Raw genomic sequence first — 27641 nt, 5'->3', positions numbered from 1 at the left:
GACAAAAGTATTTATTTTAATATCAAAATTGAAAAAAAAAAAGGAACAAATTCACAGTGAATGACAGATCGTTCCTCTGCATAAATGAGGTCTACTAGATCGCAGCAAAGGTAACATTCCAGGTCATTTTATTAACTCTGAAAAGAGCTTTTACCCCAAAATATCATTGTTTCACCTGTGAGGCGATCTGCTATTAAAAAAAAAAAAAAGGATTTAAGGGGGGAAAAAGACAAACAATTGAACTCCAAGCCTGCATAAAGCAAACAAACAAAAACAACCCAACAAATACAAAAAAAAAAAAATTTGCCCAGTGCACCAACACGAGAACAAAAACACAAAAGACAAAACAAACCTTGAATAAAGCACAGAATGTATTTATAATTAAAGGTGTTCAGGATTTATAAAAGGACCCAAACGCACAGTCCACAGACCTGCAGTGATCTTTGTGTTCCTGTTTAGTTTTGGCTGAGCTGAGCTTTGGCAGCAGGAAGAAAGAACGTGGTTATCACGCAGAGGCGCTCAGACTGTTATTACTGTATAATAACAGTAAAACCAGTGTGGAAGCACCTTGTAATCTTTCTGACAGCCAGTAGGGGGCAATTACTTTGCTTGCAAAAAGATGTCTGTCTATAGAAATCTGCATCGACCTATGAGCTGTTAAGACTTTATGGTTTATGGCCTCAGTCGCTGCTTTGAGGTCTTCTTGAATGTGACGTTTATTTAGTAAATTATGATCCTCGTTAGAAAAACGAGGACAAACAAATGCACCCAGTTAAAAGCAGGCCTACTTCATGATTGACAGGTCACTACCTAAAGGGGGTTCAGCGTGACCTCGCCAAAACATTCAGCTCGACATATCAGGACTTGAGGAACAAATGGATGATGTCACCTACATCCATCTTTTACACACACTTGTGGGCACAGGTAGAGTTTGTCTGTCTTGGGATGAAATTTGACCGCTTTAAAGAGAAGACTGGTGTTATTAATATTTCAGTGTCAACAGACCCCTCGACAAGCTGTACGTGTCATAACTTCCTGCTCTTTACTGCTGGTTCTGATTAAAGACGGCTGGAAATGAGGCTCATAAATATGCAGTTATTTCTTAAAACAGCTGGGCATGTAGTTTTCAGCATACGCTACTCCAAAAGGAGGAGTGGATTTGTTTAGAACTACTTTTCAGACGAGGATTAATACATTCTGTGAGTGTAGCATTATTTTAAAATCCTCAAAAGGTTGAAAATTGTGGCTCACTGGTGTGTTTTAGTTTTTAAATCAACAAAAGTCCCACAAATGACTCAAAAATGATTTGGTTAGTTCAGATTAATTCTTTTGTCTCCTGTGAGTGATGCAGCACAACATGTTTAAGCAGAAAGACTTTGTTGCTAGTTTTTTGGGGGCGGGGATTTTTTTTTGTGGGGTTTGCTAAGAGAACTTTCAGCGTTTCCGTTCCTGTAGCTGTTCCTGCAGCCTCACCAGCACCTGCTTCAGTAGGTAAATTACTTTATTTTAAACCTTTTAACTGAATTCATTTTGAAGGGTAATTGTGAGAGGAAACAAGTAAACAGTGTAAATGTTTTCCTGTTGTCGTTGCTGCAACTGAAGACACGGCACGGCTCCCTCAGATCATAAATAGCAGCAAATAAAACAACATCAATAGAAAGACTTTAATACAGACCATCACCTCACCACCCGCTCTGTTGAGAAAGAACAGATTTGAAATATAAAAATGTAAACAAACTGGAAGTTTGCCAGAGCAGCCATGACCAGTGAAATTCAACATCTGGGCCTCACGTCTGACTGCTCAGTTCATTTTTAATCAGGCACTGATTGTTACCTAAAAACACACCAACCACAAATCAGCGTTCAGGTCGAGTAAAAAGAATCCCAGTGAAGTATTTTCAGCTTCAGAGCAGTAAAAAAACAGAATGTATTTCACCATTTTTAACGACACAACGAGTGGCTTTGCTCTGCTTGCATCGGCGGTTAGTTTTCGTATCCAAAGAGCAAGAAGCAGCCGAGGTCAGCGTCAGCTCGAGTTTCCCTGCTCGGATCAAATGAAAACTTTATTCTGTAGTGCACAGCAGAGGCATCCCAGAACCTGCTGCTTCAGCTGGCGTTTATACACATTGAATCACAAAAATTTCATTCCAGTTCTTTACAAAAACAGTCGTGTTGGCTTTTATCTGCTTCAAACCTCTCAGACTTCCTCTGCTGTAAATGGCTCTCGTGGACTTTGTCAAAGTAGTTCGCAGAAACGGAAGAAAAGAAGTCTCCGCGTCGAACACGAGCTGGAAGAGGAGGATGTGAAACCTCAGGAAGTCGACCAAAAAGAGCAGGTGAGAAGCTAGTCAGAGTTCAGAGGTTAAAGGTCATTCCGAGTCTGACAGGACGATGATCTCGTCTGGGTCACACTGTGTTGCCACGTTGACCTGCAATCACACAGACAGCAGCATAAAGTATTTACTCTTCTGGAGAAACACTCGGAGTATCAGCAGAATAAAAACTTTTGTTTAAAAACATGTTGATGTTGTTGACAGACGTACCGGTGTGTCCACATCACATGACCAATGTAAGGTGACGTGGCAACAAGACACACCCTCGCTGAGACTCAGTTTTTAACTTGTGTTAAAAGGTAAGACTTCAACTACATTCCAGTTTTTATTGTTGAGAGGCCAAATAAAACCAGTTATGATAATTCACGCCATGCTTTTCAACGCCCTTTACTATTCATGGAAAAATTCACCTTGTCAGCCTATCACAAAATTATATGGCAACACACCATTTGGTTGCTTAGTAACAGACGAAAGTTTTGAGAGTGACATCAAAAGCGAGAACAGCAATTTTTGAGATTTGTGGCATTAAGCTCGTTTGGAGTGAAGTGGGGTTTTTTCTGTGTGTCAAAACGACGACGCAGCTACAGCTGGACAAAAAACCACCAAAGGCAGCCTTCAATGTAAACACCGTCTCCAGGTGGACAACAGGAGGAGTGATACACATCCTGTTGTCAGGCCTGTGATGTGCCCCTCTGTCTTGTGGGCAACAGGAACTAGTTTTCAGAGTGGCACAAATAATTTGTGTAAACAGATGCACACTTCTGAATGTAAGTAGCTGGATAAACCTGTTTACAAAATTTGTAAAAAAAAAAAAATTAAAATAAAAACATTCTAATTTACATGTATGCATATTTAGACTTCAAGCTATAAAAATTATTTGTTAAACATTTAAACATATTTTGTAAAACCTATTTCACTTTTCACCACTTCGAGGTTTTATTTTTGTGTGTGATTTTAGGTCCATTGTGTTGATACAGTTTGTCAAAATGACAAAATAACTGTAAATTCAGACCCGTGAGGTGTTTTATTTAAAGTGTCACCCTCACTGCATCGTTTCTATCCTGAATCGTGACTCAGCTCCTCTGGTATGAGCAGTGTTGGGAAGGTTACTTTTAAAATGTATTCCATTACAGAATACTGAATACATGCCCCAAAATGTATTCTGTAACGTATTCCGTTACGTTACTCAATGAGAGTAACGTATTCTGAATACTTTGGAATACTTAATATATTATCATGCTGTTTACAACTACGTGAATGTACTATTGCTGTGATTTATTACTGTTACTGAAGGTCCGCGGCTCCGAACCGTAGTAAAGGGACCTCGGGCTAATACAGTGGGTTCCGTGTCGGGCTGGTAGCTGAAAAATAGCTTGACTTTGTTGTCTGGGTCAACTTTGCTTGCCAGAGACAGAGAGAGGCGTTGAAAGGCTGCTCCAACGGAACTTATTTTTTCCGGAGGAAAACACGAACACAGTGTACAGTTGAGTCTTAATAGCTTACTTACAGCTGGGCTCGTCAGGCACTCTTCTTGGCTGCAGTGGTTATTATTATATTTACATGCTTCCAGCTCCCGTTTTTGCTCCGTGACAGCTCGGACTTTTCCTTTCTCTCCCTCCCTCGCTCACAGACACATAACGTGTATGGCAGTCCATTCTCCCTGCGGCACGGACTACACTGCCCATCAGGCTACATTCTTTAGGGCCATGCCTGTAGCATTCTGCCTTTTAGCTTAGCACAACAACAACAACAAAAAAGCGCTCTCTCACCCAGGAAACACCAGAGAGAGAGCGTCACCCTGTAACCATGGCAACCGTAACGCTGCCGCCTGGAACAACAGAACGTAGCTGTCAAACAAACCCAAACAGTCCTGACCCGCGACAATATGAAACAAGGAAGTACCGCCGTGTATTCCATTTATTTCAACAAAGTAACTGTATTCTGAATACCACCTTTTTAAACGGTAACTGTAACGGAATACAGTTACTCATATTTTGTATTCTGAATACGTAACGGCGGTACATGTATTCCGTTACTCCCCAACACTGGGTATGAGTCTGTTTGCCCCACCTTGTTTTTCTTCGGTGGCGGTGTCGACTGCGAGCTGCTGACCACTTCCTGCATTGGCGTGTTTGCTCGGGTGGTCTCTGGAGAGTTGCAGCTCACAACGCCCATATCCAGAGGGATGTCCGCATCACTGAGGAGAATGAAAAGAGCGGAGATCAACAAACATACAGAGAATAAATGAACCCAGAGAAATAAAACCATGAACTCAAGTTCAAAGAGCTGAAACTACAATTTAAATGAGAGCATGATCTTCAATAACTGGACATTTTCAAAGAAGTCACACATTTCAATGCAGCCTCGTCTATTAGGCTACGTTCACACTGCAGGCGAAAGCGCATCAAATCCGATTTTTTTGACCCTATGCGACCCATATCCGATCATGGTATGACAGTGTGAACGGCACAAATCCGATATTTTCAAATCCGATCTGGGTCACTTTCGTTTGTGGTATTGAATCCGATACATATCCGATGTTTTAGAAAGCGACTGCTGTTTGAATGGTCATGTCGCATTAAATCCGTCTTTTACGTCACTGACACAAGACAGAGCCAATTATCAGCGCCGGAGAAGCGCCCGAGAAGACATCGCGAACGCTTCCTGGCCATCCAGTGTAGATGTCAGTGAAACTGTTGGGAAGACAACATGAACATTTTATTTGTACTGTATAATCTGCAGATTCTGACAGAAATCTGCAACTATCCTTTGAAGCACCGCTCCTCTAAAACAGCAATAAGGATAATTATTAGGTTATTTACATTATTATGTAAATAACAAAATAACTTAAAGCAAAAATTTGGAAACGTAAAGTCTGAAGTCTTTATATTAAGGGCCATCAGTCAAACAATATTGTTTGCTCTGGGTCTAAACAGAGCGAGTTGTGTGTGACATCTTCTTTTGCGCATGCGGGCCGCTTTGAGCGCTCACACTAGAGCGCGTTTGCTGTCGAATTTTATTTGTAGTGTGAACAAGCAGACAAAAAAATTGGATTTGATCAAAAAATCGGAATTGAGCATTAAGACCTGCAGTGTGAACGTAGCCTTAGACACCATCAGTGAGAGTCTCAGATTATGAAGTGATGAACACAACAGAAATGATCTGGTAAATCTTGATACAAGCAAGAGAAATGATTTTGTGACTGAAGGATTTCGGGGTCTCCATTAGAGATCGTCTTAGGATACCATTATTAATTTCCAGTTCAACTGTTACCTCACTGGTAATTAAACATGAGTGTTTTCACACTGCCACACTTATTCTGAGATTAAATCACCACCAAGAAGTTTAATTAAGCCTGAATTTCTCATCCTGACACAGATTTGGTTATTTAATTAAAAACTAGTCAAACTTTTCACATTCTGTTTATTAAAAATATTTAAGTTCATTGTGTTCAAAAGGTGAAAGGCCTCAGCGTCCCAGTAGACGCACTGATGGTTTCAAATTGAAAATGCTCCGTTGGGTCGATCTTGAACTATCGTGTTCACGCCGCCCACCCGCCCAGCAGAGTGGAAACAAAGCCTCATCAGTTTTTCATGGTGGAGGCGTAAAACTGTTCCTCCTGAGAGCAGCAGGCCTACATGCTGCTCTCCTACAGTTTTAAATATTACTATAAACACATTATAACACCTGCTTCTGCCTTCTGAACTTTGATAGTTAAGAACAGTTACAAAAGTTACAAAGCTAAAGAGTATCAAATATATTCACACTGACTTTGAGAAATAAGTCATCATTTGTTTGTTTGTATTATTAATTATCTCACAAACACATTTTCATCGTGGACTCCTGACCTCTCAGCAACAGCCTCACCTGTCGTGGATGATTAGGTTCTTTCTACTCTGCGAGTTCCTTTCCTCCCACTTCCTCTTCTGGCTCCTCGTGGTTCTGGGGCTGGGCGGCGGAGACGTGCCATTGCTTGTCTGCGTGCCGCACCTTTCCACGCCGTCTTCTGGCGATGACGGAGATGCTTTCCCATTGGCTGCTGCTGCGAGGCCCGTTTCGTCTTGGTTGTAGTTTAAGAGGACGACTGACTCATGACTGGAAGAATCGGCAGGTTCCTGTAAGCTCTTGTGGTCGCCATTCGATAACGGCCTCTGGTCATCAGTCTGCATGGGCTCTGATTGGCTGGGGCTTTCTGTGGGGGAGGGGATATCAGACAGTGGAGAGATCTGGGACTTGGTCTCATCAGAAGCAGGACTCGTAACCTGCTCGTCCTCATCTTTCATGCTTCCTTCTTCGCCTGCAGAAACGTGTCCAATCTGATCATCGTTCTGATCCTCCTTGTGGGTGCCTTCGCTCACTTGTTCCACCTCGTTAATGTCGTCTTCCTCGTCGTCTTCTTCATCTAAAGAAAGAAGCAAAAAAGGGACATAAATATTTTCTTCTCTTATCTCTGCCCCCTTCATCTGGTCAGTTTTTGAAATCTGATAACACTTATTTGACTGTACGAATTTATTCGTTGTTTAAAAGGGAGAAAAAAAAAGAGACCAAATAACAGCCTAAGGGAAAAAAAACAGTCTTTAATTGAGCCCAATCTGACGCATGAGTTTAAACATTGTCTGTATGAATTCTCTGTGTGTTTATGAGTCACATTAAATTGTTAATCATTCTGTTCAATAATTAAATCACATGTTACACATTATCAGCACAGTGTGGCTAACCTTAGCAGCAGTCCTAGCGGTGTCGTAAAATCTCAGAAACTCACAGTTATGTTTTCATAAAATAAGAATATTTAGATCCTGGTACAGACCACAGAGGGCAGTTACCTAGATGCAAACTCCTGTGTTCCATACATGCAGCTTTTACGTGCTGGTGAACAGTGAAATTAGATTTATATCTAATTTGATGCTTGTCAGCCAATATGATGCTTCAATATAACCACATTTATTTGGTCTAACCTGGTCCATCCTGCTGAGTACTGGCCTGGATCTCTTCCTCTATGTCTGGATCTGAGGATTCATCATCTTCATCCTCTTCCTCCTCCTCCTCAGACACGCCATTCATCTCTTCAGTTTCCACTTTTTTTCCTGACGTGCGGCCCTGAAACGCAGCAAAGGAAATTAAACAAGATTCAGAACACAAACACATGGTAAATGGTAAAAGGCCTGTATTTGTATAGCGCTTTACTAGTCCCTAAGGATCCCAAAGCGCTTTACACATCTAGTCATCCACCCATTCACACACACATTCACACACTGGTGATGGCAGCTACATTGTAGCCACGGCCACCCTGGGGCGCACTGACAGAGGCGAGGCTGCCGGACACTGGCGCCACCGGGCCCTCTGACCACCACCAGTGTCTCGCCCAAGACACAACAACCGAGACCGTCCGAGCCGAGGCTCGAACCGACAACCTTCCGATTACAAGACGAACTCCCAACTCTTGAGCCACGATCGCCCAAACAAACACAAAACTAAAATCTTTTATAGTCTCATAATTTCAGATTAATATAAGACAAAACTTTTGGGATTAAGTGAAACAAATAAACACTCCAGTTTCTTTGTTTTCCCCCAAACACAACTCACAGGTTTATAAATGTTTTGCTTTGTCACATTACACTTTTTCCTCACCACTATGTGTTTTATATTTCTGAGCCAGCAAATTTTACTCACATTGGCAATTTTTTATTTATTAACTCCAACACACCTCATCAGAACATGAATAAATAAATAGAAAAGGTAAAACCTATGAGTTAAATTTTACTTCTTTGATTTAGTACTTTTACAGCCCTGTGTGATTAACATACTTTCTTCCTCTGCTTTATAAGATTAAACTGTAAAATATATTGCTATTCAATACACAAGATGTACCACAAATTTTGACCTTAATTCTTTTTAGGAAATAAAGCAGATTGATGTTGACAGAAAGACATAAAATCTAATGTTTTCACACATAAAAATAAAACCAAAAGGCTGTGATGATGGTCCTCTGTTACCTCTTTGTCCTTCCTGTCTTTCTGCAGTCGTTTGTTCCTCTCCTCCTCCTCCGTGTCGTCCTGTTTCACAGCGTACTTCTTGATGACCTCCTCCAGGCTGGTTAGAGCAACTTCTCGGTTCGACCGCAGTTTCTTCAGCAGTGAGGGGTCCTTCAGAGCCGGGTCTGTGGCTAAAGAGGGAGGTGGAGGGCGGAGAGACAAGAGGATGAACAATTACATCATGAATGACATTCCAGGTGTTTTTTTATTATTTAGATAAGATGTGGATAAAGAAAGAAAGAAGACGAATGGAAAAAGTCTGAGTTAGTGCTAATCCTTCTAAACACGTATGAAAGGACGACCAGAGAGATAATTAAATAAAATACATTTTATTAATTATTTTTTTAAACATCAAAAACAATATAAAAACTGTCACAACTTTAAATGAGAGCAAAAATGTCAGCAGTGAGGACCTGAGCGTGTGGAGCAAACTTTAAAGTAAATTAATGAACAAATATTCATATTTTAATTCAAATCAACGCTCAAATTTGTGGCCTGTTTCTGAGTAGAAACACTTCAGTGTGCAGTCAGACAGTGAAGCCCCACACGAGCAGCAGCATTTCTCTTTATTATCTTACCAGGCTTATAGGCGTCGGTGAGGCTAGAGCCAAAGTTGTAGACGAGGTCCAGGTGACGGCGCTCCTGTATGCGGCTCCCGGTCTCTCTGAACGCCTCCTGGGCGATCTGGTTTATATGCTTCCTGGTCAAGCAGAGGTTGTGGCGATCGTTGGCACGCAACACCTGCTGGAGGATGTCCTGGTAATCAGGAGGGTTCTGTCGTACCTCGGGACTGTTGATGAAACGCTCAATCTGACAAAGGGAGGAACATAGAGGACAAAACTCGAATGAAAATATAGCTCCATGAAATTAAATAACCACAGATACAAAACTCTTCTGTGTGATCGCTGTGTAGTTCTGCCAGTTTGTGTTTTAATAAGCACTGCAAATAGTTCAGAAACCTCAGAAAGAAATCATTAATAGCAGCAAGAAACCAATGTTTTTATGCTTGGTGCTAATCTGTGGCTTAATCTCTTTTATACTGATGCTCACAGTTCATGTTAAATTAGAAACCGTATCAGTTTAACCAAGAATATTTGATCAGTAAATCTGAATTAGTCACGAACTAAAATGTAACCCACATGTTTCATTAGATTATACGACAGCATCAGACCTGAATTAGAATCAGGTTTAAATGCTACAGAGTTTAGAAGAGCTCAAAATAAACAGCAGTCGTGAGAGCACACAGAGCAGAACAACACATTTTCAAAAAATGAAGGGAACACTGAATTATTGCAGTGTAAGATCAAGTCATTTAAATTACGGAAAATCAATCAGTCCAAATGGGAATCCATTTCACCTGCTTTATTTCAAATGAAAGTGTCAACCGGAGCACGGGAGAGCCATCTTTTCAGGCAATCGGAAAAATACTAACGGCCCTCAGAGCTCCCACTCAGCCTCCTATTAACTTCACCTGTTATAAAAATGTTAAAATCCTACATCACTGCATTCTTGAGTTGTCTGTTGTCTTTGTGATTTGGCGCTGTATAAATCTGTACTGAACACGCTCACTGATATTTGAGGGTTTAGGACGTGGTGCCACAGACCGTCTCCTCATCCTTAATGACTTTTCTCTAGTTTTGCTTTTTGTCACTGGTGGCAGCTTGAAGCAGCACCTTCAGGCTGCACAGGCAGTCCAGCTTCTACATGATGTCACAGCCACACAGAGTCTCAAGTATGGAGGAGATCATGGGAGACGAGCTGTTACATGAGGAATCCTTTCTGACTTTGTGTTATACCGTGACTATTGGACGTTCCCTTGTTTTTTTACTGTCATGTTTTTTCAACAGTGTATAAACACGGCATTGCCTTTGCTGTTTAATGTTTTTTGTTTGATTTTTAAATTTCTTTACGGCCCTTAAACCTTCTGCTGATAATGTCTGCCTGGAATTTTCTACGAGGAAAGCAGCACATAAACGTGAGCATGCGCAGAGACTGAAGTGTAAAACCTGAGTTAACAGACAAAGTTTAGAACCACAGTCATCATAACTGTATTTGGTTTCAACGAGGCAGTTGATGCAAAGAATCCCTGGCTCTGTTGCAGATGCGTCATAATCCACCCCTCGGGTTAGAAAGTAGCCCCAAAAACATGCAGCTCACCCTCCTGTTGATCTCAGGGTAACGAGTGCTTTTGTAGGTGATTCTCTGTTCAATGGCTCGGCCTGTTAGTGTGCTGCAGCCCTTTAGTTCACACAGTTTCTCATAAATCTTCATCATCTGGAAAAAAAGGAGGAGGACACGTGAGGGAGGTGTGAGCAGCTGCCACTCAGGCTGTAGTAAACATTTACTTTTTACAGCTTTAATGTCTGTATTAGAGAGTGGAAGCCACCGAGCTGCACCACACTGGAGGCTGACCTTGCGTTTGAGTTTGTGCTCCTGGATGTATAACGAGTCCTCCGCTTCCATGTCAGTGAGACTCAGCTCAGCCTGCTGCAGGCGGCAGATCTCCTCGTTGTACACCTTCAGCAGGTTCTCCAGGTACCCTATCTGAGAGGAACACACAGGACAGACATGAATGATTTCCTACAAAAGTGTTAAACCCTAACTGTTGCTGAAAAATAAAAAAGGAGGGATATTTCATATTTTTAATAGTTTATATTTAATGGCTGCCTTAACCAGTGTGCTTTGATCTGCTTTACTCTCCTTTTCCTTTTAAAATGACTGTATTGAAGTCATTTTAATAATAATAATGGATTGGATTTCATATAGCGCTTTTCAAGGCACCCAAAGCGCTTTACAATGCCACTATTCATTCACTCTCACATTCACACACTGGTGGAGGCAAGCTACAGTTGTAGCCACAGCTGCCCTGGGGCAGACTGACAGAGGCGAGGCTGCCATATCGCGCCATTGGCCCCTCTGGCCAACACCAGTAGGCGGTAGGGTAAAGTGTCTTGCCCAAGGACACAACGACCAGGACAGAGAGCCCGGGGATCGAACCGGCGACCTTCCGGTTGCAGATACGCTTCCCAACCCCCTGAGCCATGGTCGCCCCCCTCAGTTAAAAAACACTGAGGCAAATTGTGCTGTGCAAATAAAACTGTTTTTGATTATAATCCCAAGATTCATTCAACAGCAGCACCTAATCCACACTAACCTGCTTCCTGGAAGCTCTTTTAGCTTTTCTCTCCTCTTCTCGGTCTGCCTCTCTGTTCTCTTGCTGTCCTGAGGTTGAAGGCTGCTCTTCATCTGCTGCCGGCTGCACACCTTCTTCCTCCTCGTCCAGGTTACCTTTACTCTTGTTTGTACTTTCAAGCGTGACAGAGGTAGACTGAAGATCACTTGATGTTGAGGTAGAAGGCCCAGGGTCAACCTTGGAGAGGGTTTGCCTCTTCTTGATGGCATGCTGCTTGAGCACAGTACACAGTTCATTGATGTAGACAAATGTTTTAGAGCGGTTGGCCTGAGCGCGAGTCAAACATCGTCCCAAAGTGTTCCTCAACTCAACTGATGACAGGAAGTCTGGGCAGGCCTTGGAGTGCTTTGTCTGGAGGAAGGTCAAGACCTCTGGGCAGTCCTCTGTGAGGGGCCTGCAGTGCTCCACAAACTGGAGGGAAGAAAACAGAAAAAAAAAAGGATGAGATAAAGTAGAAAATATGATGGATAAGGAACCAAAGAGAACAACAAGGGAGTGAAAAAAACAGATGTTGCAAGACTGGTTTCAGTCAAACACACATCTGCAGTATAAAGTGGCCCAGGATTGACTTTATAGGGTGTATCTGTATATTTTCAAATAAGTAGGTAGATTTTTATGAGGAAGTTTAGATCTAAAGTTTAATATTACATACATATTTAATGCTAGCGTTTATATCCTCTCACAGTACACTCTCCAACTAAAGCAACCTCACCCACCCCATCAGTTCATTTCTTAAACAAACACAAAAAACCTGTCACTATTAACGAGACTGTCATACAAGCCAAATTAAAAAAATAATAATAATTGAACATTATTTTTATTATAGTTTTTTCTTCTTCATTATTTTATTGTTATTTTATTATAGTTGTTGTTTTTTTATATATCAAAATGAAATATACAAAAATGGTCTTATCAACTTTCAAATACTAAACATGTTTTTTTAAATGACTGTTTTAATAAAGTTGTTTTGCACCCAGTGGAGGAGAGCTGTAGGATGCACTTCACCTCATGCTGGGATAAACTCCATGGAACGATGTTCTGCAAAACTAGACTGTACTCAGGAATTTGCATTTACTGAATCACTATGAGACAACATATAACACATTCACCACAATACAATCCCCTCTTATTTTTAAAGCTGTGTTACTGGTGACAAGCGAGCTGTGGACCTTCCTGTGTTTCCCCTACAGGTGTGGTAAAGACCACCAGCTGCAGTCTAGAAGAGTGCAGTTGATCTGCTCAATGAGGAACTAACTGATGACACCACTGAGTTTCCCACAGTATTATTTGGGAAACATGGATCATCTCACTTGTTAATTTGATTTAAAAGTCAACATTTAAATATATCATGTTTCAACAATTAGCCTAGAAACACACAGATAAGATTTTAAGTCAATGTCACCCAGACAGAAAACTGAGCATTTAGAGAAGTCTGAAGTCCGATACACATGAAATACTTCTGCATAAATGTCATTATTTTAAGTTCTGGTCATGTTTAACATGAACTTTGGAACATCATATAAACTCACCTCAGTGAACAACTTCTGATTCTCTGCCTGCAGACACTGCGTGGTCTTCTTCGCTGTAGCGAAGGGTGACTGGGTAATGTGTGTGGGCACTGGCTGCTGAGCTTTGAGCGGCGAGACATTTTTGGCTTGAAGGTCAGGGCTTGATTTGGAGGCAGAGGAGGAGGGCTGAGGACTCTCTTCTTCTTTGTCTTCCTCATCAAGCACAATGATTTTGTCTGCCATCCAGGCAGGAGCCACCGCCATCCAAAACGCCGGCTTTCTAAAATACAAACAGGCAGAATGAGACCAGAACAGAATGACACACAAGCATCAGAACTTCAGTGTTTTCAAGATCTGTACGATATTTACATTGGCACAAAGAAAAAAGTGACAGATTCTGGCCATGTGGGCACTTCTGATCATTTAAATACCAAAGCAGGGACCTGCACTGTGAACCGGGTTCAACAAACCCAGGATATTTTTATCTGGTTTCAAAGAGAACCAGTTTCAGGTCATATTCACATGAAAGATCTGAAACAAAGACAAGTCTAATGACTGCAGAGTGACTCCCTTTACAAATTATGATGTCAGAACACAAAATGAAGAGTAACACACAGTAAGGCTGAACGCACCACAGCTGCCACAGATAGAATTACTGTGTTTCTGTACGAGGAAATGTTTCAAAAGTGCTACATTAATGTGTGGAAAAGTCCAATATCAAAAAAGTCAATTTAAAGTCAGGAACGAAAGCTGAACACATGCATTTGTGCGCATTAACAAAGTTGTCACTTTCACAGCTCCACCATAAAGACACGGGAGGATCTGAAGTATAATTACAATTTTTTAGTTTGTAAAATCAACACTATAGTGTGCAGATGTGTGTGAGACAGTTTCAGCTGCACCCACGTATAAAGGAATGAAATAATTTAAACATTGCTTGCAGTGAAAAGGGAAAAAGCAGGAATAAAGCTGCGTATAAAAATCCATATTTTTTACTGATGCTCACCAGAACATCAGAATGATGGTCAGTAGGTACTGGTTTTCTATATGTATGCTACTCTTCTTTAACAAAACCTACTGTGGATCAGCATAGTTACCTGATAATAGATGAAGCACCTTTGAAAGGTTTAAAAACTGGGGTTAACCTGAAGTCCCCTCACTATGCCCCAAATCCTGCTTCATAGAAGAGGCCCCTGGTTAGGTTCATGGCATGTTATCAAAGTCTTACGTTGTTTAAATCAGCTCTGACTGAGGATCCCTCATATTGGGATTTTTTTTTTAAAAACAGTTTAATCTGAGCAAATAGCTTCCTGAAACAGGGGCATGATCACTCAAATTCCCAAGCTGGGTAATGGATTTCTGGAATGACTGCCAAAATACCTTTGTGGCCCTCAGAAGTCTCCAAAGTCATGTCAGTTGACTGCTTTCAACAATGTCCCGTTGCCTAGACAATTCATCTGAGGATGTGTGAACCTGTGATTTACATGCCACCATTTTCTATCACCAGTTAAACTTCAATAACTGGAAGGCAGACTCCTGCGTCCATATTAGAGCCTTAACACAGAAGCATCGAGCTTGTGAATTTGATGCTTCATTTAGGGCTACAGAAGCCGGCTGATCAGCGTTATCGTTTCGCTGTGTTTACTCGGAAAATAGGAAAACAAACAGGGGATAGCAGTTTCCAAACACATGAAAGTGAAACTAATCACGATGACACAGACAGCACATTACAGGTGGAAAACTTAAGACAGAAGGTTAAATAAAGCACGCCCACGCACACCGTAATAATGAGACAGTAGGATACACACCGACCTGTTCTCTACGAGCTGCTGGAGTTAACAACGAAACTAGAAAACGTTGCACCGCCGCAGGACATCACAACACTCCAGTTAGTTAGCTGACGTTAGCTCTGGAGGCTAGTTAGCATTCGGACTTTTCTAAGTAAAAAAATAACCTGCCAGAAAAAAAGTCGAGTTACGCTCTCATCGCCTCGCGAACCGGGTAAACAAACCCGAGATAACCTCTAATCTCGTTCGTTTTTATCAGACTGGATCTTCTTCATCAAAACAATGCCCCTTCACTTAGCTGTGCTATCGAATCGAGATCGAAAATGTACCCGCTAAACTCCGCTCAACATCAACGCCTCTGATTGGACGACAGATTCGTGACGATGAGTAATGCCATTTCCCATTGGACAGCTGCTGACATGTACCGTTCTACTATTATTTTTATTATTTCTTTGAATGTACTTAATTGACTTTATAAAGCTTCTTTGTTTTACATTTAGTACTTTTATATTTTGAACTTTTATCAGATTTACTGTTATTTTGTGTTTAAGTTCAATGTGAGATTCAGAATGGGGAAGAAAGATGGTTTAAGCTACTTTCAACGTGGTAGGGGGTAGACTGGTAGGGGGCCAGTCTGACTCTGAATATTTTAGAAAATGCTGATCTGCTTGGATTTTACCACACTACTTTACCAAACTACACAGCAGAATATTGGAAAAACGTTTTCTGCTCTGACAAGTCATGATTTGTGCTGTAACATTCAGATGGGAGGATCAGAATTTAGGGTCAACAGCATCAAAGTATGGATCATCCTGTCTGTCTACAGTTCGGGCTGGTGATGGGGTATAATTTTCCTGATGAACCTCGGGCCCCTTGTTACAAAGTATTGTTTAGACACCATCGGCTCCCTGAGTATTGTTGCTAACCATTTCCATCCCTTTGTTACCAGTGTAGCCATTTTTAAATGGCTGGTTCCAGCAGACTTATGCACTATGTCATAAAGCTCAAAACATTGCAAACTGGTTTCTTGTACATGAGGATAAGTTCACTGTACACGAATGGCCTCCACAGTCACCAAGTTACAATCAAATAGAGCAATTCTGGGATGTAGCAGAACGACAGAAACATGCCATGGACACTGTGTGATGCTAACATGTAAATATGGACCAGAATCTCAAAAGAATATTTGCAGCACCTTATTGAATCTATTCCATGTAGAATTAAAGCAGCTCTGAGGACAAAAAAGTATTTAACCCAGTATTATTAAGGTGTACCCAATGAAGTGACCAGTAAGTGTGAGTGAATGTGTGGTTTAAAGTGTGTACAAGAGCAGAGTGTTTAACAAGAAGAGGACTTATTTGGTGTGTTTCAAGAGATTTTTTTTATTTAATTAAAATTCAGAGTCCGTTTAAATCAGATGCTAATTTAAAATCTTCCTTACAGCAGAATTTTGTGCTCTGTTTGTAAAATCTCAGTTTCAGTCACAGATTTAATGTTTATTAGCCGGGGCAAGCATGTGATGAAGAAAAATACAAACACACCTAAAAACAATATGAAAACAGAAATACAATCTCCATATTTACAAAAAGGACAAAAATAAGACGGACAATTTGAACAGTCTATTATTATTATTATTATTATAAATATTATTTTTAAAATAATGAGTCTATTATTAGTCTAATAATTTTTACTTAATTAAAACAGCATCTCCTTTTCTTTATAAACCAACAAGTACAGTCCGATCTCTGGTTCCAAAAAGTGTGAGTTAATGAGGTTTTTAGATAGACGGGAACATCGAATGGAAGAATTAACCTTTAAAAAACAGAAGCTGATGTTTCAACACATCACTCCAAACTTCCTCTCATAGTTTTTCTTTCCAGTGTTTGTGACGACATATAAACCATAAACAGAGGAAGGCAGAACCACACAGCTCTATAAAGAATGATTAAAGAAACGTCACAAGAAAAGTGTTTGCGCTCAGCTTCTTCGAGATAACCCTGTTCCTTTCTAAAGAACAAAAAGTTGAATCCAAACGTTTTAAAATAAACAAATTTGCTAAAAACAAGCATAAAACATACAAGTTTACCTCCAAACCAGAGCAGTAAAAAAAAGAAAAGAAAAAGAAATAATCTGTCCCATGAACATGTGGAAAGCCCCTCCTGAAATCCCATCAAACATATCGAGTGGATTATTGCCACTGATGGTCAGTCGCCTTCTTTCATCTTCACTTCTCTTTCTGTGATGGGAAAAAATTGTAAAATTAAATTCAGAGGAAACACCAAGAAGCACCACGTCCAGGGTGATGAAACATACAGTAGGTAACTAAATTAATAAGAGATTTCTGTAAACACATTTCAATGTTTGTCTGCAGTAAATATAACAGTGACATTACCTTATCTTGTTTATCAGCCTCAGCTGAGCCTATTTACAGAGAAATACAAATTAAAAAACAAAAAGTCAGGCACAGAATTTAATAAACATCTTACTTTTTGAAATATATTACACATTATTTTTTATTTGATCCAAAAGGTAACAAGATTTTCTCCAGCTTGAAATGATTAAAAAAAAACTTCAATACACATTAAAACTGTCATTAGATATTTTTGTGTCAATATTTGCTACCTGAGCTGGTAAACGTCCACGAGACAAACTTGATGAGCCCATAAAGCACCAGCGCCACGCCGACCATCGCCATAGAGTCCTCGATGGACGGAGAACTGAACCCTGAAAAGGAAAAAAGATCGTTAGGATTTATCTGATCTGAATAAGTTTGTTAATATCAGTTAAATCATTCTTACAGTACTGTGCAAACATTTTAGGCAGGTGTGAAAAAATGCTGTAAACAAAGAATGCTTTCAAAAATATAAATGATTGTTTATTGGCCCCAAATGTATTCTGCAGCAGAACAACGACCCCAAACATACAGCCAAAGTCATTAAGAACTATCTTCAGTGTAAAGAAAAACAAGAAGTGCTGGAAGTGATGGTACGGCCCCCACAGAGCCCTGATCGCAACATCATCAGGTGTGTCTGGGATTACATGAAGAGACAGAACAATGTGAGGAAGCCAACATCCACAGAAGATCTGTGGTTAGTTCTCCAAGATGTTTGGAACAACCTACCAGCCGAGTTCCTTCAAAAACTCGGTACAAATGCAAGTGTACCTAGAAGAAGGCAAAGGGTGGTCACAGCAAATATTGATTTGATTTAGATTTCCCTTTTGCTCATTCACTGCATTTTGTTGGTTAATGAAAATAAATGATTAACACTTCCATTTTTGAAAGTATTCTTTGTTTACAGCTGCCTAAAACGTTTGCACAGTATTATATATACTTCAATATCCAACCTTTAAGAGTTATTTCACAAAGCCCTTCCCATGTTTGTCACCCAACCGAGCCATTTCAGGTACTAACAGAAATAATTATTTAATGGCTCTCATGGTGTTTATCATATCTGTGCTGCTTCATTCATCTATAACAGATATACTAAAATGTTCTAATGTCATTAATTATTACTTTAATGCAACAGTTCAGGTAAGTCTGAAGGTTTGTGATGCAGTAAATCTACTACTTTAGCTCTGTTTTTAGAAATAAAATATCACAGTGGGTCATTAATGGTACTACATGGTTACTTGGTGATTAACAAAAATCAAACTGTTTTAAATCCAGAAGCTGGTGATTCAAACTGTTTACTTAAATCTAAGAATGTGTTGAACTACATCAAAAGTTATCCAGGTAAACATGTTTCAAGATTATTTAAATAGTTAAATATTTAGTCATTTATATGTGATACTAACCTAATAAGCCTCATTTAAAGGAAAGTGTTTTGTTAGTGGAAATATCTTTTCTTATATCAGTTTCCCTTCTATACTATTCTACCTTTCTTCTCTCTATTTCATCATTAGTACCTTCTCCAGGTGTATAAAAACTGCTTTAACTCGATATAAACTGAGCTGTTAATTTGCTTGCTTGTCTTCCAGGTTTGCTTCACATTACCAATGACATTGAGGGTCACGCTGGTCCGTCTCGTGCCTCCAGCGTGGGCGGCCACACAGGTGAGCTCCCCTCCTCTGCCCAGGTCCAGCTTAGAGGTGTCGATCTCGAGCCGGGAGGTCTGGCTGAAGGTGCGGTCCCAGGCCTGCCTGTGGCCTGTTACGCTGAATGAATCCAGGGTCTTGGACTTCCCGTCGGCACCTTTAATCTCCCAGCTGAACTCCACGGGGAGGGGCGCAAAGCCGGACGCTTCACACTGGACGTTTATAGTCTGACCTGGAACAGCGAGGGGCAGGGGGGAGGGGTGGATGGAGAGGGATGGAGGTTCTGGGTGGAGAGAGGAGCAAAAAAAACACGATGAGGTTAAAAGTTAAATCTGGAGTTTTTACAGAGCTGAGTGTTTATTTTAAACACATCTGCTTATTTTAGTGAAACAAACATGTGCGTAATACTCCAGAAATACATTTTCCTCACCTTCAATCTCAAGGTCCAGCGCCACCTGAGCGAGCAGGTGTGGCAGATACACCGTGCAGATGTACGTCCCAGAGTGAAGCACTTTAGCCTCCTGCAGGAGCAGGGATGCGTTTCCTTTCTCGTGCAAAGCCTCAAAGTCCAGCGTGGCTCCTTCTTCCTGCGTGTCGGCGAGGCGGTCAGTCTTCCCGTCGTAAGCCAGAATCAGCCGTCCGCGGCCTCTGAACTGGTACCGCCATTCGACGGCGAATCCAGCCCCATACAGAGGAGAGGAAGGGTTAATCCAAAAGCCGCAGTCCAGCTGCACGGGCTCCCCGAGTCTGGACTTTACTGAGACCGTTTTAGTCGTCACGCTCAGGATCACTGAGGAAACAGAGTCAGACCGACACATGTGAGATAATAAACTTTTATAATTGTTGGCCAATTAATTTATTGATCTGTGAACCCCCAGATATAAATGTGTTGGGTTAAAATTAAATCATTACCACTGTGCTCTTTAGATCCTGTGGGGGCGCGGGTGATAGTAGAGATGCCCAGCTGTTCGTTGAGGCCCTGAAATGCGGATGAAAACCACTCAGCCTGCAGGTACACGGGGCTGAGGCCAGACTCTGTGAGCGAGGAAACCCAGTCCAGGCTGGAGGGCTGCGGCAGGAAGGGGTTGATCTCACACTGGGGCTTCGTCACGGAGCCTTTGGGAGGGTTGAGCGAGCGGTGGCAGAGGGTGCCAGCCGGGTCTGAGAAACAGGAGTCAAAGGTCACGATTATACAACATGTAAGATGTCTGAGACACTCAATCTGTTTATTAAAAAAAAGAAAATAAGATGAACAGCAGCCTGATCTTAAGGAGCAGATGATGGAGAGACCAACACATATTAGATCTGTTTAAGACGTAAAACTGAAATCAGTGTTTTTCTGCTTAATAAAATATTAATTATATGCTGAAGTAGATTTAAATGTGTATAAATATATTAAGTGAAAATTTTAACTCACATAGTAACACAGTTTGTGGTATTATAATTTTTACCTAATTTCATTTTCTTCTTTTGCTTTTCATGTTGTATTTTTTGTATAGTTTTTGTACGTGTTGCTCAGTATTATTTATTCAGAGGCCCAAATGGGACAGATATGGCAAATTATTTTATTTTTAAATGTTGTGGAGGGTGGTTTGTGTTACATACCTGTCCCTAAACAAATGTGCCTTTAACCTACACATTTGAAAATACATAACAAATAAATCTTAAAAAGAGATGCTTTGGTCAATAATGGAATCCATAAAAATACAAAAAGAAAAATATAGAAACTTGCAGAGCTGCTATGAATACCTGTTTAGATTTATTATCTGAATTGTTATGTATACATAACATTTAATAACTCAAAGAGAAATGTTGATGGAGTCAAACTAACAGCCTAGGAAATACATGTTTTGCAGACCTAATGTGCTAAATACACACTTTATGTGCAGTAACTTTTGATCACCTGACTATTACTCCTCCTGAGTTGTTCACCTCAGATGGATTAGTTTCGTATTTGGATTCTGCTTGTAAATCTGTCCTTGACGTTGTCGCTCCTTTTAGATTCAGACAGTGTAAGCCAAAGGCTAGTCCTTGGCTAACTGATTTTACCAGAGCTGCTAGAAAAGGATGTAGAAGATGTGAAAGACGGTGGAAAAAAGATAGGCTGTATGTCTCTATGGAAGCTGTTAAGACTAGCTGGAAAGTCTATCAGAGAGCAGTAAAGGCTGCCAAGCACTCCTATTTTTCCCAACTTATTGCTGCCAGCTCGCATAACCCTCGTGTTCTATACAACACTATAAATTCTGTACTTAATCCGGAAGGCTATATTCTTTTGCACTCTTCTGCGGTTATGTGCAATAAGTTTCTTAATTATTTTGTGGACAAGGTTGCTAGTTTGAGACGTCCGACTCTACCTACTGCTGACCCAGCCATGCATGGTTCTTGCTGAAGTTTGTTCTCTGCTTTTCTACCAATTGTTTTATCTGATTTAGAGAAACTTGTGTTGAATGCTAAACCGTGTGGCTCTCCAAATGACGTTGTTCCTCCCCATTTTCTTAAAAAGGTATTTCCTATCATTGGACCACACATTCTGAACATTATTAATGCTAGTCTTTTGTCTGGTCAAGTACCTAGGGAATTTAAGCATGCAGTCATATATCCTTTACTTAAGAAACCGGGCTTAGACAGTTCAGTCATATCTAATTTTAGACCCATCTCTAAGCTTCCTTTTCTTAGTAAGATTCTGGAAAGGATTGTTTATACTCAGTTGATGGACTACTTGAATGACTCTAAATTGTCAGAAATCTTTCAGTCCGGCTTTAAGCCATTCCACAGTACGGAGACAGCCCTCGTAAAAGTTATGAATGACATCCTGATAGTGACAGACCGTGGTAAATATGCAGTGCTGGTCTTGTTGGACATGACCGCTGCATTTGACACAGTGGATCACGATTTGCTGATCTCCCGCTTACAACACTGTGTGGGAATTTCTGGTTCGGCACTTTTGTGGTTAAAGTCCTATCTCTTAAATAGGACCTTTTGTGTTAAGTTGGGGTCGGCTTCATCCTCTGTGGCCCCTCTGCTTTGGGGTGTGCCACAGGGATCTATTCTTGGACAGTTATTGTTTTCACTGTACCTTTTGCCTCTTGGCGCGATTTTCCGAAAACATAAAGTGCCATTCCATCTATATGCAGATGACTGCCAGCTCTATTTACCTTTTAGTCATTCTGATAGTCTCCCAAGTCGACCTCTGCTTGACTGCCTTACTGATGTCAAAGCATGGATGGCAAAAAACTTTTTAAATTTTAATGATCGGAAGACAGAAGCGATTTTATTTGGCCCAAATCGTTTTTCTCATACTCCAGATGTTGATCTTGCAGCTTCGACTTCCCAACTAAAGAGTTCGATCACAAATCTCGGAGTTAAAATTGATTCTGCACTTACCTTTGATGACCACGTAAACGGGGTGGTAAAATCAGCATTCTATCACCTCAGACGTTTAACGAAGGTTAAGCCCTTTCTTTTCTTGTTATTCATGTGTTATTCATGCCTTTATTACCTCACGTTTAGATTATTGCAATTCTCTTTTAATAGGGGTTGGGCAGGGCACTTTGTCACGCTTGCAATTAGTGCAAAATGCTGCGGCACGATTTTTAACTGGCAGAAGGAAATTTGATCACATCACTCCGATTTTGGCCTCTCTACACTGGCTTCCAATTGAATTTAGGACCCGTTTTAAAGTCCTTTTATTGTTTTTTAAACAGCCCGTTCTCACTCCCGAGGCGTAACATGCTGACATTTTGTCACGTCCCGCGGCGTTCCTGAGGAACGCGAAAGGAGACCTTCGGCGTTCTTATGGTACGCGGCGGGTTATGGCTGAAATCCAGTGCAATGACGCTCCCGCGGTAATAGACGTTCCAGCCCTGTATTCCAGCCCTAAACCTAACCTTATCCCTAACCCTAACCATAACCTTATTCCTGACCTTAACCAGGACTTTAATGATGTTAAATAGCGTGTTTCTAAGCGATTTGAAGAAAAAGAGTGAACATGTGTAGATTGAGTCCAGATGGTTCTCACATTTCCTCATTTTTCCGAGGTCGTCATTTAGGAACGTGGTGGGTAGCCGAAAACGTAATATGTTGACGATTTGTCACCTAGCGTAAAATGTTACGCTTTGGGAGTGAGAACGTGTTGTTTTAAATCTCTAAATGGTCTGGCACCTGTTTATTTGTCTGACTTGTTGAAGCCCCATGTCCCCATTCGTTCCCTTCGATCAGCTGAGCAGTTGTGTTGCTTTCGGTCCCAAAGTCATGGCTGAAACTTAGAGGAGACCGAGCGCTCTCTGTAGCAGCGCCGATGCTTTGGAATAACCTTCCTCTCCATATTAGACTGGCTACATCAGTGCCAGTTTTTAAGTCTTTATTAAAAACCTATTTTTATTCCCTGGCTTTTAACTCTGTGGGTAACTGACTTTTTTTTTTTTTTTTTGCTGTCTGGTTTTATTACTATGTGCATATTAGTATTGTACAGCACTTTGGTCTACCAGGTGTGTTTTTAAAGTGCTATATAAATAAATGATGATGATGATGATGATGATACTGAATGACTATTTTTCCATCAGTGGGATTTTTGCTGTGACTTATCAAAATGATGCTACAGCGAAGGAATGGAACCATCATAGATGATGAAATGTTAGTGTGACTGTTTCGGCCGTACCATTTCATTTATTTTCGGCAGATCATCTAAAATGTTTCCATGTAAATAATTATGGTTTTCAGTCATTTTATGCAAAAAGGACTCCTCTATGTTAACTGAGCTATTTTCATTGTCATGTTGGACGTTAAGTATCTGCCTCAGGCTTTAGCAGTGGTATAATCTATTAGCCGTGGTTCAGACATACTGGGACTCAACCAGATTTAATGCATCCAGATAAGAGGAGAAGAAAAATGGACCTAAACTCTGATAAAATGTGACTTTTATCAAGCTACAGAACTTATTTAACTAAGCTGGATTGTATTTTACTCATTCTGCTGATTCTGTATTCAAATAATTTGACCACACTAACTTTAAATACACGCACAAAGGCCCACACAGGTGAATGTAAAATAGCAGAGTGCACACTGTACACTCTCTCTCTCCAACATCCAGACACATGTGTGGTTAAACATCTTCTTCTCTGTCATTTTTAACTAACCGATCACAGAGTAGACTCTTTCGGGGTTGATGTCTTTAGGAGCCCGCTGGGACTCGTCATTCTGTCCGTCTTCTTCAGTTCTGATGTGAAGCAGGGATTTTTCTTGGGTCGTAGCTCCAGTTAAACCTCCTCCTCGTCCTGCCTTCTCCTGCACAAACCAGCACTCCAACACCGGACAGCTGCTGCTGCTGCAGGCTTCAGACAAAAGTTTAACAGGAGATTAATGGGTAGTAAAATCTCTGTAAATATCAGACCACATTATATTATGCCATTATGTTTCCCGACATCATGCACTCAGAAAATTATTGTTGTGCTAACTGTCTTTTCAAGCTCAACCAATAAACAAGGCAGTTATAGGAATTATTATTGAAACAGAAAGTTAAAACAAGTGTAATATGTTTCATGAGATCCAGTTTAAAATCACAGCTAAAAGTAAAAGTAAAAGTCCAGTTCTGTCTGGCAACCCATAAATATTGTACTTAACTGTTTCCACCCCTTCAGTGTTTTGCTTTTGGTTTATTCCCCTCCTTTTTTTTTTTTTTTGATTTTTCATTTAGCAAACAGGCAGCAGCCCATCTACCTTTCCCAGAAAATTAAGTCTCCAGCTGTTTCCTGTGCACAGTCTTAATCACTAAAGTGAAGACAGCACTGCTTCAATTTGTGATTTCAGGTATTGGTGATTGTATTTCTAAATACTGTAGACTATAGTCAGCAGGATTTACAAAGGGGTAACATGTAAAACAAAGAGTATCTTTATGACTCTTGTTTTTTTTAATTGTTTTATTGTACCTACTTCGTAACCAATTCAGACCTTTTTGGCCTTTTAAAATATCTTTATTTAACTGTTGTTATATTTGTTGTAGTTTTCATATACGATATGGCCATATGGCCATATGCCTCTAAAAGAAGACGTTTTTAATGTCCGTGACACTTTTTAACTGGTTAAATGTAGGATAACTTTGCCAGAAAGTGATTGCAGCTTCTACGTTCTTTCACATATTAATGGTCAACAAGTAATTTACAGCAGTTTAAATATAGATGATCACTTTTCGGCAAATACCGGAAATCACTTTTGGACAGACGATCACGTTTTTGGCACGAAAATAGGCGTGTTAAATTTCGGTTATTTTTGTTAAACGTAATCATGCATACACCTATAACATTCACTTACATGTTTTAAGACGCATTTGGGCATTATTTTAAATTCGGCTTTAAAAGGGTCATCAAATATGAACTTTACTATGTTTAGTTAAACGTGACGTTATAGTCCAAGTTGGTTTGGACATTTTCAACCAGCTGTTTTGCAACTTTTTGATGTTACTGAACAGATAGATGACTTCCATGCATATAAAAAAGGTTTTTCTTACATGTACGGTTTATAATATTAGTAATACAGCATGCATAGATGTATTTTTGTCTGTCAGACCAGCAGAGCAACAATGAGCTCGACTAGCTTACCTTGAATAAAGCAGGTAACGGCGATCAGAGACAGTTTATAGATGGTAGATAATTCCGTCATGTTTATCCGTGTTTCCTCACAGACAGATACCCTCGTTTAGCTGCAACCAAACGGACTAAACAAGGTTTAGTTGGCTGGTTTTCCCCTTCAAGTACGAGATCAAGTTTAGTTTCGCTTTCACATACAGACGAGTCCGACAGTTATCCAGGAAAAACACAAAAACACGCCATAAGTTTATAATATATCAGGATTAGCTGACATGAGAGTGAATGTGTATCTGGAAAATTAAAGTAACTGGAAGCCTAAAAACAAAGATTTTACAGTAGCTTAAAAGAATACGTCTTCAAAATTGCATTCAGGAGTACTGCCATCCCACCGCTAGATGGCGCCCTCTGGCTAAAAATAAACCAAAGGCAAACTGTGGAGTAACGTGCTACGTTAGTGGCAGCAAGGCATCAGAAAGATAACCCAGTCTGAGGGCAGGGGTCAGATGAGGACAAGAGAAACAGAAAAAATAAAAAGTCTTAAATCTAAACACACAGCCTTTGTTTTTATATTGTAGTAGCAGCATACTGAGTGTATAGGCCTTGGTTTTAGTAATAGAAGTTCTTTTTTTTAATTTATGTTTTTTAATGCATACAGAATTCATGGTAAATTACTTTTCTGTATGAGTTTAGTAACTTGTTCTTTACAGATTAAAAGTTAGCTGTACACTTTATTTTTATATGTATGTCCTTCTGACCTGTCTAAAATTTTGATGTTAATAATTGATTGTTTCACTTCTTTATTGTTGCAGGAACGTTGCAGAACAAGTCAGACAAGAAGCCTTAACGTCCTGGCACACATATATTAGATAACAGCCTAAAACGAAACTTAACAGAGTGATCACGTGGTTTCACAGAAAGAAGTGGAGATGGAGTGCCGTTTGAGTCCAGTGGTGGAGCTCTAACACTGTGACTGACCTTTCTGCAAAACACCACCAACAGAATTAGTGAGGCTTGCTACTGTAGCTTTAACTGATGTGATTTCCTCATTGTTTGCATCAAAGTCACACCAGGGGCCCGTTCTTCGTACCTCGCTTACTACATCCAAGATCAAATGACACATCCAAGATCAAATCATCGCGCTAACTTTGAGCTCGCTAATCCGGTTCTCCGAACACACCTGTTGTTGACGATTAGTATAGCTGGATGAAGTAATCTGAGATCACTGGGTGGCTTAAAAGGGGCTACGCATCGATAGTAGAAACACTGATCGGCAACCCTGTGATTGGTCGGCGAAGATGTCGAAGGAGCGCGCACAGTATTTCACGGCAGCAGACCAAGAACTCTTGATTGAGGGATATCAGGAGTTTCAGAGTTTAATTAAAACGCAAGGGAACACTGCAAAGGCTGCAAAAGCAAGGAGAGAGGGCTGGCAGAAAGTTGCTGACAAATTAAACTCGTAAGTGATCCATGATATTACATTATATCATGTGATATTATATTATACCACATTATATTATATTACATCATATCCTCTTTCACATTAGAGCCACAACAGGACCCACTAGAACATGGGAAAAAGTAAAAGTGAAATATAAGAATATTCCACAGAATGGTAATATTTATCACTTATATTGCTTTTAGTCTATGAGAAGAGACCCTGGAATAATCTGTTTGTTTGTTTATAACAGCAACCAAGAAAAGGGCAGAGCAAATAAAGACAGGTGGTGGTCCTGCACCCCCTCGTCACACCCCTTTTTGTACTGTGACATTTATTGACATTGTGGGTTTTTTGTGTGTAGTTTGACATAACACTCCATCACTTTTACCTGTTCCCATGCAACGGGTGACTGAGCCATGCACAGTAAGTCGGGAGTAAGTATATTGCTCGCGTACAAACGGACAGGACATGGCTGCGACAGACTTCCCAAATCCACCTTCGCTTTTATAGTCGTGGTCTCTCATCTTGATTGCACGTAGTAATTTACTATTACTACTCTAAAATATGAATTACATCTGACATGATCTACTACATGTAATAGAATGATTAATAGTACATTTCCCTTTTTTTAGGAAATGACCTGTATGTATCTGTATGAAATCAATAAAAGAATCAAATACATTATCTTTAGTTACATTGATGATATTTATTTATGGTAAAACAGTGGCGAAATA

At 40.3% G+C, this 27641-nt stretch overlaps 2 protein-coding genes across 6 annotated transcripts; both read right to left on the bottom strand.

Moving 5' to 3' along the window:
- Positions 1–988: 988 nt before the first annotated feature.
- daxx (death-domain associated protein) lies at positions 989–15211 on the bottom strand. Of its 5 annotated transcripts, XM_005465237.3 has the most exons (12): positions 14879–15211; positions 13088–13346; positions 11871–11969; positions 11520–11768; positions 10778–10909; positions 10523–10639; positions 8944–9175; positions 8327–8496; positions 7289–7430; positions 6201–6735; positions 4404–4530; positions 989–2429 (listed from the first exon to the last, which is right to left on the bottom strand). In XM_005465237.3, the coding sequence occupies exons 2-12, from the start codon at positions 13328–13330 to the stop codon at positions 2370–2372; spliced, it is 2106 nt and encodes a 701-aa protein (XP_005465294.1). In that variant the 5' UTR covers positions 13331–13346; positions 14879–15211; the 3' UTR covers positions 989–2369. The 5 variants fall into 5 exon arrangements, with proteins under 5 accessions (XP_005465294.1, XP_005465291.1, XP_005465290.1 ...); XM_005465234.3 differs by having other exon boundaries at positions 11520–11969; positions 14875–15211; XM_005465233.3 differs by having other exon boundaries at positions 11520–11969.
- A 1004-nt stretch (positions 15212–16215) lies between these two features.
- tapbp.1 (TAP binding protein (tapasin), tandem duplicate 1) lies at positions 16216–25854 on the bottom strand. Its single transcript, XM_003459616.5, has 8 exons — positions 25482–25854; positions 24024–24218; positions 19801–20049; positions 19319–19678; positions 18848–19171; positions 17476–17577; positions 17246–17274; positions 16216–17089 (listed from the first exon to the last, which is right to left on the bottom strand). Exons 1-8 carry the CDS (start codon positions 25540–25542, stop codon positions 17078–17080), a joined length of 1332 nt encoding a protein of 443 aa, XP_003459664.1. The 5' UTR covers positions 25543–25854; the 3' UTR covers positions 16216–17077.
- Positions 25855–27641: the final 1787 nt, after the last annotated feature.

Source organism: Oreochromis niloticus, linkage group LG22 (assembly GCF_001858045.2).
Source record: "Oreochromis niloticus isolate F11D_XX linkage group LG22, O_niloticus_UMD_NMBU, whole genome shotgun sequence".
NCBI classification, from domain to species: Eukaryota; Metazoa; Chordata; class Actinopteri; order Cichliformes; family Cichlidae; genus Oreochromis; species Oreochromis niloticus.
This window is presented reverse-complemented; position numbering and strand designations above follow the sequence as displayed.

Coding starts and splice junctions, on each gene's coding strand:
- daxx (XM_005465234.3), bottom strand. CDS start 13,330: ATGGCGGTGGCTCCTGCCTGGATGGCAGACAAAATCATTGTGCTTGAT. Junction 11,970..13,087: donor ATCAGAAGTTGTTCACTGAG/GTGAGTTTATAT, acceptor TCTTCCCTCCAG/TTTGTGGAGCACTGCAGGCC. Junction 8,497..8,943: donor CACCGACGCCTATAAGCCTG/GTAAGATAATAA, acceptor CTCCCTCTTTAG/CCACAGACCCGGCTCTGAAG.
- tapbp.1 (XM_003459616.5), bottom strand. CDS start 25,542: ATGACGGAATTATCTACCATCTATAAACTGTCTCTGATCGCCGTTACC. Junction 19,679..19,800: donor AGGATCTAAAGAGCACAGTG/GTAATGATTTAA, acceptor CTGTTTCCTCAG/TGATCCTGAGCGTGACGACT. Junction 17,578..18,847: donor CGTGACCCTCAATGTCATTG/GTAATGTGAAGC, acceptor TTTCCTTTTCAG/GGTTCAGTTCTCCGTCCATC.